A 17,604-nucleotide genomic window follows, 5' to 3' on the forward strand; every position below is an offset into this window, starting at 1 on the left:
CCAGTTAAGCAAATGAACACTGGTCATAAATGCAAACCTATTGCTCACTGTGAGTGTGGTTTTGCCAAAAACCGGAAGTCCCGTTTTTTGGTAAAACTGTTGTAAAACAGTTAGTTGGCTACAGGATGCTAGGTAAAACAGCTTCATAAAACACAGTTGTGATTGTGGGGCAACCTCAACTGTCGGAACTCAGAATCCAAATTGTAAGTTTCCCTTTTTCAGGTAGGTTATAAGAACATTACTAAGTGACTGGTTGTAAGTCAAAGCCTATTTACTGTATATTGTAGTCAACTACATGCCTCTGAGAAACTCTCAAGTAGAATATGAAGATTAAGATCCCCAGACGGATCACACAGAGAAAGTATGCATCTAAAGGAAAAGTCTTAGATTTGGAGCTAAACATACCTGTAGAAAAAAAACTACTTGTATCTCACAAGGCAAGGAATTTCACGGCTGTGAAGTCACTGTTAGTTCTGGGCTAAACCTGCTTTTCCCTTTAGCATATCAGATCGCAAGAGTTACGAAAAGCAGGTTGTTTATCCCTTGGTAATCGTTGTAAGGAGGATTGGCTTGCATATACAGTGACTCACAATAAACCAAGTGTCGCCACATGTATAGCTTCGTGTACACATTTGTATAAGTGTGTTGTATAGACCTTAACTGGTGATAAACCTTTATTTGCTAATTGTATATCTATTACGTACGATGTGGATAATTCAAGAATAGGCCTGAATAATTATTTTTCTTTCTCATCTTGATAAATTAGGGTATTAAGCATGCATAATCTTTTTGAAATCGATAGCGTTCATCGGTTGACCTTAACTGAGATGGTTCATTTATCTCTGTCCCAAAACGTAAGCTTACAAGTATACACCTCTGCACATTCCTGGCTCCCACGTGTTTGTTAAAACCAATGAAACTTCTCCCTTGTGGTGATGTACTTGCTTGAACAGGTTCTTTTTAATATATGCTAAATTGCACACCCAGCCACACTACACCCTAAACACCATCAAAGCACTGTAAGCTATGTGTGATGTTAGTGCGTCTGTAGCGTCCTGCCCTAGGAAAGAGCATGGCTCAGTCGTTACTCCTAGTCAATGTTTTCCTCTTCTTCTTAGCGGTGCTGCTCCTTTATCATTTTAGTAATATCTTCAGATACTACTTTAGGATCTGCTTTTTGAAAGGCTGGATACTTGTGTGGTCCTTTTATCTGCTCCCGGTCCTAGCTCTCCGTGGAAGGAATGTGGCAAATATAAGGTAAGTCACACAGCACTATGGCATTAGATACGCACACATACATACATGTACTTTAAGTTAGAATAGAATAGAATAGAATAGAATAGAATAGAATAGAATAGAATAGAATAGAATAGAATAGAATAGAATAACAGAGTTGGAAGGGATCTTGGAGGTTTTCTAGTCCAACCCCCTGCCCAGGCAGGATACCCTACACCAATTCAGACAAATGGTTATCCAATTTTAATTAATTAAAATTAATTGTTTTATTTTAATTTGAATTGTTTAATTCAATTAATTAATTAATTGATTAATTGTTCTGTCAGGAAATTTCTCCTTGGTTCTAAGTTGCTTCTCTCCTTGATTAGTTTCCACCCGTTGCTTCTTGTCGTGCCCTCAGGTGCTTTGGAGAATAGCTTGACTCCCTCTTCTTTGTGGCAGCCTTTGAGATATTGGAACACTGCTATCATGTCTCCTCTAGTCCTTCTTTTCATCAGACTAGACATACCCAATTCCAGCAACCGTTCTTTATACATTTTATCCTCCAGTCCCCTAATCCTCTTTGTTGCTCTTCTCTGCACTCTTTCTAGAGTCTCAACATCTTTTTTATATCGTGGCGACCAAAACTGGATGTAGCAGTCCAAGTGTGGCCTTACCAAGATATTATAAAGTGGTATTAACACTTCACATGAACTTGATTTTATCCCTCTGTTTATGCAGCCTAGAACTGTGTTGGCTTTTTTGGCAGCTGAAGCACTCTGCTAGTTCATATTTAAGTGATTGTCCACTAGGATTCCCAAGATCCCTCTCACAGTCACCACTATTGAGCAAGGTACCACATATACTGTACCTGTGCATTTTGTTTTTCTTGCCTAAATGTAGAACCTTACTTTTTTCACCATTGAATTTCATTTTGTTAGATAGTGCCCAAGTCTGTCAAGATCCTTCTGTATCTTAAGCCTATCTTCTGGAGTTTTGGCTATTCCTGCTAGCTTGGTGTCGTCTGCAAATTTGATGAGTTCCCCATCTATCCCCTTGTCCAAATCATTGATGAAGATGTTGAAGAGTACTGGGCCTAAAACAGAGCGTTGGGATACAGTTCCGTTGAGGACTACACATTGAATGCGGTTGGTCAGCCAATCTGTCTGGTGGTGATGCTGTCTAACCCACATTTTTCTATTTTATCAAGTAGCAGGTTATGGTCTACTTTATCAAATGCCTTATTGCAATCCAAGTAAATTATATCGGCAGCATTCCTCTGGTCCACTAATTTTGTCACTTTGTCAAAGAATGAGAGAAGATTAGTTTGGCACGATCTGTTTTTGACAAACCCATGCTGGCTTTTGGTTATTACTTTCTTCACTGATTCGTTATTTGATTATCTTTTCCAGAAACTTTCCTGGTATTGAGGTCAGGCTGATAGGTTTGTAGTTTTCTAGATCTATTTTTTCCCCTTTTTTGAAGATGGGAACTATATTAGCTCTTTTCCAGTCCTCTGGCAGTTCCCTGGTGCTCCAGTATCTTTAAAAGATATAGTTTAATGGTTCTGAGATCTCATCTGTCAGTTCCTTTAGAACCTTGTAGTGTAATCCATCTGGTCCTGGTTATTTGAACTAATCTAGGATAAACTTTCAGTGATTATATGGTGTTAAACAGAGCAACAGGGAGAGTTGCTCAAATAGAGTCAGGAGGATAGAAGCAGAAAAGCAGAATTATAGGGAGAAGAGTAGATTTATTTATTTGCTTACTTGCTTTATTTACTTGTTAAATTTGCAGCCTGCCTTTCCTCCAGAAATTCAAAACTTTGTAGGTCCCACTTGATCTTATTTTCAAAGACATAATCCTAGGTTAGATTAGGCTACAGTTGAGTGATTGAAATTGTGCGAGGTCATCCAATGAGTTTCCGTATAAGGGAGCTCCAATAGGTTTACCACTAGTCCACATTAAGAGAACAAGGAGAAAAGCAGAAGTCCTTGAGTACTATGTACAAGGACTAGCAATCTGAATCAGGTGGTTATTTATTTATTTATTAGATTTCTAGACCGCCCTTCTCCCGAAGGACTCAGGGCGGTGTACAGCCTTATTTAAAACACATAAATACACAATATAAAACCCAGATTTAAAATACATTTAAAATGAAATATTTAACAGGCCAATTTAAACTAAAATGGTCATAGACCGATAGAAAACCTTTAAAATTTAAAAATTATAAATAAATTAATACATTTAAAATTAAATTTAAAATTAAAATAAAATAAATATTAAAATAAAATAAATATTTAGGCTAGTCCCGCCCGATTGAATAGTAGAGTCTTCAGTTCCCGCTTGAAGGTACGGAGGTTGGGAAGTTGGCGTAGCCCTGGAGGTAACTCATTCCATAGGGTCGGTGCTGCCACAGAGAAGGCTCTCCCCCTGGGGGCCACCAACCGACACTGTTTGGCTGATGGCACCCAGAGCAGGCCCACTCTGTGGGAGCGCACAGGTTGTTGGGAGGGTATCGGTGGCAGAAGGCGGTCTTGTAAATAGCCCGGTCCTAAGCCATGGAGCGCTTTAAAGGTGAGCACTAGCACCTTGAATTGCACCTGGAAGGCTACCGGCAGCCAGTGCAGGCCGCGCAGGATAGGTGTTATATGGGAGCAACGTGATGCTCCCACGATTACCCGCGCAGCCGCGTTCTGGACTAGCTGGAGCCTCCCGGTGCTCTTCAAGGGGAGCCCCATGTAGAGAGCATTGCAATAGTCCAAGCGAGAGGTTAAGCAGAAAAACAATTTGTAGAGATCACAAGAAGCAACTCTGAAGTTCTAGGGCAGGGTTTCCCAACCTTGATAATCCACATGTATCCTCAGTTCCCAGAATTCCACAACCAGCATAGTGATTGATGAGAATTCTGGGAGTTGAAGTCCATTCACCTTCAATTTGGCAACGATAGGAAACACTGTTCTGGGGCAAATGGTGGCCCACAGCTTGCAATCCCCCGATAGTTCAGCCTCCCAACAAGAGCAACCCAAGTTCTTCCTGGCAGCTACCTGCAGCAAGAGGGAGAGAGAGAGAAACAAAAAATGGGGAGGGGTCTTGTAAAGAAAAGATGAGGTGCTGTCCATTGGTTTCTTCAATCGCACCATCTGCTGTTTGCACTTATAGTTGGAATACCTCCTTATAATCTGTTCTTGCTACAAAAGATGTCTTTCCCCCCAGGGAAAACATGTAAGGTTACAGCAGATGAAACACTGGTTCTTTCTATAATTTATAATAACAACAACAACAACAACAACAACAACAACAACAGAATTAGAAGGGACCTTGGAGATCTTCTATTCCAACCCAGGCAGGAAACATCATTTCAGACAAATGGTTATCCAACATTTTCTTAAAAATTTTCAGTGTTGGAGCATTCACAACTTCTGCAGGCAAGTTGTTCCACTCATTAATTGTTCTACATTAATTGTTCTAATTTACCGTGTTTCCCGCAAAATAAGACAGCTAGCTGGCTGGGGAATTCTGGGAGTTGAAGTCCTCACATCTTCAAGTGGCCAAAGTTGAGAAACACTGTTCTATAGCTAGAAATGAAAGAGGAAAAGACTGCGATATAGTGTCAGACAATAAGGACCTAATCGGGCAAATAGGACATTCTGGCTGTGCAGTAGAAAAGTCATCTGGGTGATCTCACTTGTATTTAGCCTAGCTTCCTTCATAGGATTGTTAGGAAGATGATGTTGAGAAAGGGCAAAATATGAATGTGATGATTCATATTTAGCTATCTTCTATCTTTTATCCTCCTACCTTAGTACAGGGGTCTGCAAACTTGGTTCTTTTAAGACTTGTGGACTTCAACTCTGGGAGTTGAAGTCCACAAGTCTTAAAAGAGCCAAGTTTGCAGACCCCTGCCTTAGTATATACAATTGTGTCACTGGCTGAAGATCGCACATGTTTTATGGAAAAGTGCAGTTGTGGACAGGTCTTACTTGCTCTAGCAACTTCCTCGGCTTCTTTTCCCCAACTGTTTCTAAATCTGATCTCATTCTTTGATTCAGAATTCTGCGTTTCATCATGCTACCCTTGAAACTCCTTTATGGCATTAAGATCAACGTGCAGGGAGCTACAAACTTAAACCTGAAAGGGCCTTATGTCGTCATCTCTAATCTGCAGTGCTCCATGGACTTGCTTGGTGAGTTTGTTGATCTTTTGGCACATATTGTGTTGGAAAGGCCCTGAAAATATGTCTTGAAATAGGAATAACTTGTCTCCATCTTTACCCATGTAAGATTAACTTGAGGAAAGATGATCCCACAAAGAAAAATAGTCTCATGCACAAAAGCTGGATCCACAAAAGATGTGTTTATTTTATTGATCCTTTTATGTTGTATTTTTAACTCTTCATATTTTTTTTAAAAAAGGCTTTTTTTATCGATTTTACAACAACACAACACAAACATACATGGATAAATTAACGAAAGAAATAAAAGAAAAGGAAGAGACAGAATATTATCAAGTATGGACCAAGTGGTACAATTGGTTAGAGAATAGGAAAAGTAAATATGAATAAATGATGGAGAAGAAAACGTGACAATTGTATAAAATATTGTAAATGAATAAAACTAGATATAAAGGGATGATAAAGATAAAGATAATAAAAGAGAGGAAAAATGGGGAATATATAGTATGTAAATAGAAACTGACATGTAAAAAGAAAACAAATATTATGTGCTTGTTTTTAATTCTTCATATTTTGCTTGCATTGTTTAGGTGAAGTTTGTGTGCCTGCCAGAGTAGAAATGTGGCATGCAGCTTAAATAAGTTAAAAGCAGAAAAATAAAATAGTAGCAATAACAGGATTGTAAACAGTAGTGATGGGTCTAGTTGCATTTCCCCTCACCTTGAATAATGGGCGAATACACGGAATATTTGAAACATTATTATTTGCCGTGTTTAAAGACGGACAATACGAAGCATTTGGGAAGAGCATAGGATTGAATTTGTCTGAAATAATGTTTTATTCACTTGTGCAACTGACTCTTTTTAGTCATCTCTGGTAAAAAATAAAATGGCTTCAGAATTCTTCCAAAGGAGAGTTAATATTTCATGACCCGGGTATGAGTATTTGGCCTAATTTTCCTTGCGGCCCGGTTCTTTGCAGTCTCTGGGCTTTTCATGCTTCACAGGCGAGAACAGCAGGAGGTTACTCTCTCCTAATCCTTTTCCAGATCAAGAAGCATGAACAGCTGGAGAACAAACTCCCAGGAATCAATTTTCCATATCTGTAAACAACAAAGCAGAAGGATCTTTCCTTTCTCTCTGGAGAAAGATGGGCTCTGTCAGGAGAAGGGGGATAGCTTCTAAGAGCTTCTGCTCTGCTGCAGTTCTTAGCACCAGGCACTTACCATGTAGGAAGCCAAGTGTTTCTCAATCTTGGCAACTCTTAAGATATGTGGATTTCAACTCCCAAAATCCTGGGAGTTGAAGTCCACACATCTTAAGAGTTGCCATAATTGAGAAACAGTGCCTTAGATAATCATACCATAATCCGTGTATGGTTTCCTAGACACAAAATAATCAACAGGGTGCTGAGAAACAAGACTGTCTTTGTCCTAATAGCTTTCCTTCCAGAAGCCCACAGCCAGCATATGCAAGAAATTCCACTTTTCCTTAGAGGAATCTGAAGTCAGCCTTCGTCACTTTACTATCTTCCACGTTTGGGAAAAATTGCTCAGAAATGTTCCTGTAGCTGGGTATCAATCTTTTGAAATTGTTGAATTCAACAAGGATGTGAATCTAGGTCTGTTTGCTCCAGCTGATGCTAATCCTGTCCTGGCTACGTTCCACATTGGGGGAACTGGGGATTAGAAAGAACCAACAATTAACTTTAGATTTGACCTTCTTCTAATCCTTTTCTTCTTCTGCAAAAAACTTCAGGGATTTTTCAAATCTTGCCCAAGCAATGTACCCTGTTCGTCAATAAAGAAGTCCTGTATATGCTTACTGTTGGTGTTGTCCTGTGGCTGAGTGGTTTCATTTTCATTGACCATAAAAAGGAAGCCGAAGCTGTTGAGATAATATCAGCAACTGTAGACACCATGCTCCGGGACCATGTGAGTAGGAGAGCACAGCAATACATAACACTACATTGCTTTCTGTATTCATGGGAATCATAGAGTTGGAAGGGACCGTGGAGGCCTTCTACTCTACTATTTTTGCCCAAGGCAAAAATACCTGGGGAAAGTAATGGTTCTTATCAGCCCAAAGATACCCTTCCCCAAGAAGATGCCCAACGGATATTACACAGTGCATTACATATTGTGCGATATTGACTGAGTATGAATTAGCACAGAGAAACACTGTGTTAGGCGCTATTTGGATACTGGCTGTGCCATGTAAGTAGCAGTCACAATTACTGGATGAAACTAGACTCTTGTGGCCAATAAACATTCAATTTTATGGAAAGTTTACTTATGGAATAAGGCACTTTTGCATAACGATGCAGTAAAACAAACATCCTAAATGCAGCTAAGTGGAAACATCCACTCTTCTATCAGCACATAATATATGTTGATGGAGGATAAGAATGGGACAAGGTAAAAAAGAATAACACTAAGAGCATGAATATTAATCCTATTGCTTATTTCCGATACCTGTATGTTTCTCTGTGCTAATTGCTAGCTTGTCCCTTGGTTCTGACTTAGCCCAGCCCCTGTGGATTAATTATATAGTAAATTTGTAGGTCCTTATATCATTTCTAATATGCAGAGTTTATGGTAGTGGGGCCAGTTGAGAATATGATCTTGGCAGTAAAAGGGACTTCCCAGGGGTGAAATGCTCCCCGTTCGGACCAGATCGTACAATCCGATAGCGATGGTGGCGGGTGGTTTGGAGAAATCCGTAGCAAAAATCCGTGCCTCTCCCCGCCCATGCCCAGCTGAGCCATGCGATCATCAGAGGTTTTTTTTTTTTTTACTTTTAAAAGCATTTTTTCTTTGGTCAAAAAAATGCTTTTAAAAGTAAAAAAAAATAACCTCTGATGATCGTGCAGCTCAGCTGGGATCATCAGAACCCTTTAAAAGCATTTTTTTACAACCTCTTTGGCTGAAGAGGTTGTAGAAAAAATGCTTTTAAAAGTAAAAAGAATTAAAAAGTTGGCCACGCCCACCTAGTCACATTACCCCACCACCAAGCCACGCCCACAGAACCGGTAGTAACAAATTTTACATTTCACCCCTGGTACTTCCTCCTCTGATCTCTTCAATCTTGAAAGGGCCCTATTTAAGAAAGTGTCAGTTTGGCGTAGTGGTTAAGGCACCAAGGCTAAAAATCAGAAAACCATGAGTTCAAGTTCTGCCTTAGTCATGAAAGCCATTTGGGTGGCTTTGGGCCAGTCACCCTCTCTCAGCCCAATAGGGTTGCTGTTGGGAAAACAAGAGGAGGAAGTTATGTGCTGGATATATTTGCCACTTCAAGTGATTTGTAAAAATAAAACTGTTAATAGGTAGTTCTTGACTTACAACAATTTATTTATTGACTGTTTGCAGTTACCACAGCCCTGAAAAAGGGATTTATGACCAGTCCTCGTATCTATGACCATTGTAGCATCCCCACAGTCAAAATTAAATGGTAACTGGCATTTATTTACAATAGTTACAGCATCCTTGGGTCATGTGATCATTATTTGCGATCTTCCCAGCTGGCTTCTGACAAGCAAAGTCAATAGAGAGAGCTGAATTCATTAATGGCAGCACGATTCAATGAACAACTGCCATGATTCACTTAACAACTATGACAAAAAAAAAAAAAGCTGTAAAATCCATGGCAACTCACTCGATCACCTTACTTAGCAATGGAAATTCTGGTTCCAATTGCTGTTGTAAATTGAGGACTATCTGTATTGATTTCCTGGGCCTATTTGAATAATACCACATGACAGGAATGTAGAGTTTAGCTTTTAGAAAAGTGCTATTAGAACTGATGGAATTGAGAGAAATAGTGCGTTACAGGAATCAAAGATACTCCCTCGTCAATACTGTATTAACTAGCTGAAGAAGAAAGGCCTAATGCAGGGGTATCCAAACTTGGCCCTTTGAAGAGTGGTGGATTTCAACTCCCAGAATTCCCCAGCCAGTATGAGCTATCAATATGAGCAAGTTGCTGGCTGAGGAATTCTGGAAGTTGAAGTCTGAACATACCTGGCCTAATGTGTTCATTATTAAACTTGTTCTTTCCTGTCTAATTAGCTGAGAATATGGGTGTTTTCTGAAAGCCACAGAACGGGTGAATCCACCTTGGAGCCCTTGCAAAGAGAGGCCGTCCATCTCGCAGTGAAGGCGCAGGTAAGAATGTGACATTCCCACACTTTTTAATTTCTTTATTTAACTCAGAAATGCAGATAGGAGAGCAGTGCTATTTCTGTGAGTCATTCAGTTGCAGAAACTCAGTTGGCAACTGAGCTACCACCCAAATCAGCAGAGTAAAAAACAAAACCCTTTGCACCTCATATTTAAAAGAATATTTCCTTACTAAATACGATGAATTCAAGATTGGAGGGAGCTGCTTCATCTTCCTTTCCCAAAATGCCACCCCAAAGCTAGACTGAATTATTTTCTTTCAGTTTAATATGTAGCTATTAAAAATGTGGGGTCAACTTTAACCAGGGAAGGCGAAAACACACCCACACCTAAAACCAGTGGTGGGATACAGCCGGTTCTCACCTATTTGGGAAAACCGGTTGTTAGCTTTCTAAGCAGTTCGGAGAACCAATTGTTGCAAGAAATCTTATTTTGTTTTTTCCACTTTACGGGGCTAATCCTGTAAGGAAGGCAGGAAGGAAACATTCTGGTGTTGTTTCTAGCCTAATCTTTATTGCCCTGCTTACAGAAACTGCCTCTTCTGTTAACCCATATTACATTGTAACAGCTAAGGCGAAGCGCCCATCGACATGAGTGACATTGAGTTGGCCATACCCAGTGGTGGGATTCAAATAATTTAACAACCGGTTCTCTGCCCTAATGATTTCTTCCAATAACCAGTTCACCAAACTGCTCAGAAAGTTAACAAACGGTTCTCCCGAAGTGATGCGAACTGGCTGAATCCCACCACTGGCCATACCCACATGGCCACCGAGCCACGCCTACCCAGCTGGTCATTAGGGCAGAGAACTGGTTGTTAAATTATTTCAATCCCACCACTGTCCAAAACCCAACTGAAGACAGAATAATAAAACTGAGGAACCACCTCAAAGCATCAAGCAGGGATGGGGATAGTGGAACAGACCAGTGTTTCTAGAGGTCCTAGAACCTTGGGGCCCCCAACATTTCTAGGACCTCTGGGGTGCCCCAAGTCCATTTCAGGGGTTGTAAAATCCAACTTATTTGCCAATCGTTCATTATTCAACAGTAGAATATTAAAATCCCATCGAACAGTCACGGAAAAAGGTAGCCTTTACATCAATTTTATTTTTTAATATGGCAATTGTCAGTAACATAACAGAAGCTTTTTTAAAGGAGTCCTACTTAATTTTTGTAAGATGGAAGGGGTCCTGAAAGAAAGAAAATTAAACTTTTAAAAAAGCTTTAAAAAGAACACCGGGATAGAGTAGCTAGAAAAAGGACATGGCTAGTTGGGAAGCACTCCGTTTTGCAAGATTTTGTAATGCTTATCTATCTCTGCTTATGTGAACACAACCCAAATAGGGGTTTTTTTTTCCTTCAATGTTTCTCAACCTTGGCAATTTGAAAATGTGTGGATTTCAGCTCCCAGAATTCCTCAGTCAACAAGCTGGCTGAGGAATTCTGGGAGTTGAAGTCCACATATCTTCAAGTCGCTAAGGTTGAGAAACACCTCTTATGTATGGTTGTTTCAGGGTTGTTTATTAGACTTTGGGTTTTCTTTTCTCCTTATTAACTGCCTCCCCCTAATTAAAACTCCACTGTGGAAAATTTGTGGCACCTTAAACTCTACCACTGATGTTGAAGTTAACCCCTCATTTACAAGGAAGCAAAGAGAGATGAATCGTTTGGGGCCAACAAACTTTCCCACCAGCGCCATTTTTACACACCCTACAAAGAGAACCAAACAGCAGCAGCAACAGCAACAGCAGCAGCCGTAGCAGCAGTCTGCTACTTTGGGATGATTTCCCCTCAGCAAGGCCTTCTCCATTTGTCAAACCTGACTCTACGCTGATCAGAGGTTGCAGTAATAGCATATTGCTAAACAGATGTGGCCACATAGGTCATTTCTCTTCAGTTTTCCTTTAGACAGATGTAAAAAAACAAACAAACAAACAAACCCCAAATCCTACCTAAAAGCAACCGCCAGTGTGTCCACAGGATATGGTCAAACAAACCAAGATGGTGGCTGTGATGGTAGGATTGAAGTTCCTCTTGTATTTATGTCCAACACAGCCACCATCTGTATGTCTTACTCTGCCGACACCCTGGCAGAGAGGTCAGCTTCGTGATTCCACTTTTGCAATGCAATGGTCGCAATGTCCCTCTGATCGTTTTTCTTTCCTTGCAGGTGCCAATCATTCCTGTGGTGATGTCCTCCTACAAACCATTTTTCGACATGAAGACTAACAAATTCACATCTGGTATTCTGTTGCACTGGGAATAGCTAAGTCAATGCTTGTCTGGGGTTTCCCCCCTCAGATAGGTAGCAACATGTCAACTCTCAAGGGGAAACCTTCAAGCAGTGGTGGGATTCAAATAATTTAACCACCGGTTCTCTGCCCTAATGATTTCTTCCAACAACCAGTTCACCAAACTGCTCAGAAAGTTAATAACCGGTTCTCCCGAAGTAATGCAAACTGGCTGAATCCCACCACTGCCTACAAGTGCAAGTGACCGGGATAAAAATAGGTCAGCCCTTCATCACACAGCACTGTAGGCTCCAAGAGGCAGATAATGGTTCTGGACTTGGTTTAACCCCATTGGAAAGGACAGGGCCAAAATGCTCAGCCTTGCAGTCAGGGTGGGATTTTCTTTCCCCCTTTATTGAACTGAAGAAGCTTCCTGGATGAGAAGCAAAATATTTTCAAAGAAAAAAAAAAACCCCAAGAAAGTCCAGTTGCCTTTTGAAAAGCACTTTTGGGACTTTTATTAGAGGATTTCTTTTAAAAAGCAAAAAAATGGAGCTGCAGTTAATCTGTTGCACATTTTAGCAGTATAATCATGGTGTTCTAAAGCAGTGGTCACCAACTGATGGTCCGTGGACCACTGGTGGTCCATGAGAAAATTTTGGTGGTCCACAGAAAAATTATTTGCATTTTTTATATACCACTAATACTATTTATCTTTTTAAAAAATTCGCATTAGTGGTCCACAGGATTTAAAATTATGAATTTAGTGGTCCCTGAGATCCGAAAAGTTGGTGACCCATTCTAAAGGCCACCCAAATATACTGGGGCACATCCAGTATCACTGGCTGCCCTCTTTTGCTTAAAAGCTAGGGTCTCTCTCAATCTACCATGAGAACTTCTGAATGGCAGAGAAAGTCTATAATTTATGCAAGCTATACCTCCAAGGACAGGTAGTCCTTGAGTTATGACTGGTTGTTTAGCGATGGTTCAAAATTACAATGGACCTCCCCTGAAAGGTATTTATGTCCCAGATGCGAGTTCTGATGGCCAGGCTGAAAATCGGTATTTATTTCCAGTTTTTAATAAAAATGCCACATAGTAAACAGTGAGTTCGCTTAACAACTGTAGTTTTTCCTTAATGATGGTGGTGTTCGCTTAACAACCATAGCATTTGCTTTATTGCCCCGCAAAAAAAGTGTCCAGTCACATGATGATTCATTTCATGACTGTTATGACTTACAGCCATAATGGGCAGGCTGCATTGCGGTTGTAAGTCAAGGACTACCTGTACTTTGTAGCATTAGCTACAAAGTCAAGAGATAAGATACCATAGTTCTTGTTTTGTGTTGCTCAATACGCAAGTCAACTTGTTCTTTCCCCCTGTGCAAGTTAGGGGTGGTCAGGCCTTCCAGAAACCTGTTTTGGTCCGTCAGCAGCCTACAGAGCTGGCAATGGAATCGGACAGCGATGAGGCTGAGGTGCGGACTCGAGAGCCTCCAGAGTCTGATATTAGTGAGGAAGAGGAACAGGAGGAGCCTGTTCCTAATGCATGCATGAGAAGAGCTCCCAGAAGGCAAGAGCAGCTTACGCAGAGAGTGCAACTCAAAGTAAAACAGAGGCCTTCCAAACAAACATTCTTTGGTTATCACAGACCTGAGTCCAATTAGGCAAACTGTCAAAGGCCCTTCCTGATAAATGTCCAGAAGTCAGAGTAGAGAACGGAGCAAGGAACGCAGCTACAACGTTGTTTTCTGGCAAACTGAAGCACCGTTGCTGGTCTTGTTTTAAGCCTTATTGGAGGGGCCAATCATCTCTTGGCCCTACTCCGGAGTTGTCCTCTTTGCTTTAGCTATTCTTGCCTTCTGGCAGCTCTTCTCATGCGTGCATTAGGAACAGGCTCCTCCTGTTCCTCTGCCTCACTACTATCAGACTCTGGAGGCTCTGGAGTCCACACCTCAGCTTCATCGCTGTCCGATTCCGTTGCCAGCTCCGTAGGCTGCTGACGGACAACAACAAAACCAGCTGGGACCCCAGATATTTAACTCTGGTCATCTGGATGAGATATGACTGAGAACAAATACATTTGGATACTTTATGAGCCATGCTACAATAGGTTTCTTTGTTTTCTCTCTTCCAAGGGAACATCACCATCCAGATTCTTCCTCCAGTGAAGACCAAAGGATTGGGCCTGGGTGATATCCCAGACTTAACAGACCGTATGTGGGGGGCCATCCTATCCAACTTCCATGACATCTCAGCAGAGCCTGGGAAACAAGCAAGCATGGTCAAAGAAGAACACCAGACAAGCCCCCAATTACTAAGGGACTAGTTCAATTCCACCCCCCTCTTCATTGTTTCTTCTTGGGCTTTTTGTGGATCTACCCATTTATGGGTGGCCGTCTTGTGTGTCTTAACCTGTGACCTGGACTTCTTGTGAGAAGAGTGCAATTTCCTTTGGGAGAAAGCCGAGAGATCCTTCAGCAGCCCGTAAAAGTGGCTCTCCTCTTCGTTTGGACTCGAGTCCTGCTTCTTTTTCCCATACACTTTAAAGGATGGAAAACTAAAATCAAAGGGAGCTCCATTTGCAGCGCAAACCTGAGTAGGCCGGCTGTGGTTCCCAAAACAGGCTTCTTGGCTACGTTACTTCTAGAGCTAGAACTGGGGCCAGAACTGGGGAAGGCAGCAGGCATTGTGAGGCGAGCGCCCGTTGCCACAGCAACCGGCATCTCCGCTACAAAAGGGACAGCTCGGCCTGAGCCAGAGACAGCTGGTTGGGAGGAAGAATTCACAATCTGATTGTGAGGCCGAACACGTGCCTCACAAATCCTCCCGAAGGCTGGAGCGGAGGTCTGTCTCCTTAACGTGGCCTCAGAGATCTCAGCATTTTTTGCACACAGGTAAATATGGCACAGGAGGACCATTTCATCGGATGCTTCCCTGACTTGCTTTGGCCCATGCAATGGGTTGTGGGAGGCCCAGTCTTACATTAAACCGGGACATTGCTTTAAATCATCATGTCATGGGGTTGATCGCTTTTAGGGAATGGCCAAATTTGTCAGTGTGGCCATTGTTTTCTGTTAACTCAGTTTAGTGAGTTGTGTGAATGCAGCCAGGGGTGGTGGGACTGCAGGGTAATGCATCTGAGTTTTCCAGGGATAGTACATGTTGGTGGGAAAGAAAGTTTGAGGGAACTTTATCAATTAACCCTGCCTTATTGTGGCTTTCCCAATAGAAGACCAGATCCTGCAGCAAAACTAACTATTCTTTTTTTGCCTAGGTAGTCTAAAATAAGTGTCATATATTATGGAATATTATATATTTACTTTGAATATTGGCATGCTGCCACAATTATATCTCTCTAACCAGTTTACAAATCAATTCATGAAAAATATGGGTGCTGTAAAAAAAATCAGTAAAATTTAATCAGATAAGAAACAAAGGGTATATCCTTTGTTTGGATAATCATATCCAAAGACTTATCTAAAAAGGTTGTTTCCATCATTTTCTGAAAGGGGAGCAAAATGGGATCTACCCAGATCTTTGCTGGTGGGTGGAAAGCATATTCTAAAGTGTGGAGCATAACAGAAGCATTGTTTCCAGGTTCTGCCCTCTTCCATGGACACTCAAGGCTTCTTCCATATGTTTTGCTTGTCCAGACAGTTTATAATAAACTCACGTGACTTTCATTTCCCTTTCCTTTTATTTGTATCCAAACCCTCTCAATAGAATTCCATGCTCAGCTTTGTGAGTTTCAGTGCATATGTATGCTTCCTTTGTACACAACACAACTTCTTTTCTGTTCTAGATTGTCAATGGTACCCCCTACTAGCTTTGGTGTTGCAGCTTTCTGCTAATTTGATCAGCATTAGTGTTCCGATACCGAAGGTTTTTAGGAAGAGAGTGGACAACTATTTGTCTGCAATGGTATAGGGCCGTTATGGCGAACCTATGGCACATGTGCCTCAGGTGGCACACAGCACCCTCTCTGTGGGCGTGCCAGCAGTTGCCCCAGTTCAGCTCTGCTGCGCATGCACATGTGCCTCCTGCCAGCCAGCTGGTCGACGTGTCTCTGCCGCACATGCACAGGGGGTGGGGCACGTACGGGGGGCTGCATGTGGATGCGCGGGGCAGGGTGCATGCACAGGGGCCGCACACGCATTGCATTTTGCAGGTTTGGGGGTGCGCATGCGCATTCATACACAGACGTGCTTTGGGCACTCAGTCCGGAAAATGTTAGCCATCACTGGTATAGGGTCTCCTGCTTGAGCAGGGAGTTGGACTAGAAGACCTCCAAGGTCCCTTCCAATGCTGTTATTCTGTTAGTATTATTCCATTATACTGCATTTAGCTTTGGTCGCCATGATGTAAAAATGTTGAGACTCTAGAAAGAGTGCAGAGAAAAGCAACAAAGATGATTAGGGGGCTGGAGGCTGAAACATATGACGAATGGTTGCAGGAACTGGGTATGTCTAGTCTGATGAAAAGAAGGACTAGGGGAGACATGATAGCAGTGTTCCAATATCTCAGGGGCTGCCACAAAGAAGAGGGAGTCAAGCTATTCTCCAAAGCAGCTGAGGGCAGGACAAGAAGCAATGGGTGGAAACTCATCAAGGAGAGAAGCAACTTAGAACTAAGGAGAAATTTCCTGATAGTTAGAACAATTGATCAATGGAACAACCTGCCTCCAGAAGTTGTGAATGCTCCAATACTGGAAGTTTTTAAGAAGTTGTCTGAAGTGGTGTAGGGTTAGCTACCTAAGCAGGGGGTTGGACTAGAAGACTCCCAAGGTCCCTTCCAACTCTTCTCTTCTCTTCTCTTCTCTTCTCTTCTCTTCTCTTCTCTTCTCTTCTCTTCTCTTCTCTTCTCTTCTCTTCTCTTCTCTTCTCTTCAACTCCAAGACCTCCCATGGAGACCTGGCCCAACTTTTTGTGGGAGGCTGGAGGGAATGTGCCAACTTGCTGTAGCCAACTCACCCCTGCCAATTTGCTATGATCAACTCGCCATGGCCAACTCACCACGGGACAATTCAACAATTCAATTTAATTATGTAAAATAATTAAAAAATATTTTATTTGCTGTCATTCACATTTCATTTTGTCCCTCCTTTTTCATCCTTCCTTTAATGATTCTATTCTACCATTTCTTCAATATTAGTGTAAGTCTTGTCCCGCACTGAGTTGTCCTGCGGCGAGTTGGCCGGGGCAATTTGAAATAGACCCAGGCTGGGATTGCTCAAATTTGCTCAGGGGGTAAAGAATGATCTTCTACAGCAACAGCTTGGTGTCAATTGTTGAGCTCAGTTGGGCCTGAATACCTCTCGATTTTCTGACTCCTCAGGGTCGTGTGCTTCACTTGTTTGCTTTTCCGTGGGACTCACTCTTTTGCCCCTCCTAAGAAGCACCTGCTCTATTGAAGACATTCTCATGTTCTGCAATACTGACATTGCAGCATAGAAACTAACCCCCTAAGCCTTTTATTTTCTCCAATAAGGACCCAAGCTTTCAGTTCCACCAGGTGTAGTTGGAGTTCTTTTTGAGCAAGAAGACAAAGATGACATCCACCTTGCAAATTGCTGAGAAGCTTCTTTTGTTCTCCACACTGTTTGGAGTTTATCGGAGTCTCCCTCTGACCAACTCTAAATTTGCTCTCCTAATTTGCTAGCTCATTGATCAAGCAGAAAAATAAATTACATTCAGGTCATCCTGTCAAAGTATGCCTGTCTATAGCAGGCTTATTGCTGAATGTACATATATTTCCAACCAACCAACCTACTTGTGAAGAATTTTGTAAACGTAGCAGAAGTGTAG

General features: G+C 41.7%; 1 protein-coding gene across 2 annotated transcripts; it reads left to right on the forward strand.

Moving 5' to 3' along the window:
• The first annotated feature begins 986 nt into the window (after window positions 1-986).
• LOC131190310 (1-acyl-sn-glycerol-3-phosphate acyltransferase alpha-like) lies at window positions 987-15,483 on the forward strand. 2 transcript variants are annotated; one of them, XM_058167586.1, is made up of 6 exons: window positions 987-1,257; window positions 5,268-5,401; window positions 7,147-7,322; window positions 9,456-9,551; window positions 11,737-11,809; window positions 13,936-15,483. In XM_058167586.1, exons 1-6 carry the CDS (start codon window positions 1,073-1,075, stop codon window positions 14,124-14,126), a joined length of 855 nt encoding a protein of 284 aa, XP_058023569.1. In that variant the 5' UTR covers window positions 987-1,072; the 3' UTR covers window positions 14,127-15,483. The 2 variants fall into 2 exon arrangements, with proteins under 2 accessions (XP_058023569.1, XP_058023570.1); XM_058167587.1 differs by lacking the exon at window positions 13,936-15,483 and having other exon boundaries at window positions 11,737-13,297.
• The last annotated feature ends 2,121 nt before the right edge of the window (window positions 15,484-17,604 follow it).

This window comes from Ahaetulla prasina, chromosome 2 (genome assembly GCF_028640845.1).
Source record: "Ahaetulla prasina isolate Xishuangbanna chromosome 2, ASM2864084v1, whole genome shotgun sequence".
NCBI classification, from domain to species: Eukaryota; Metazoa; Chordata; class Lepidosauria; order Squamata; family Colubridae; genus Ahaetulla; species Ahaetulla prasina.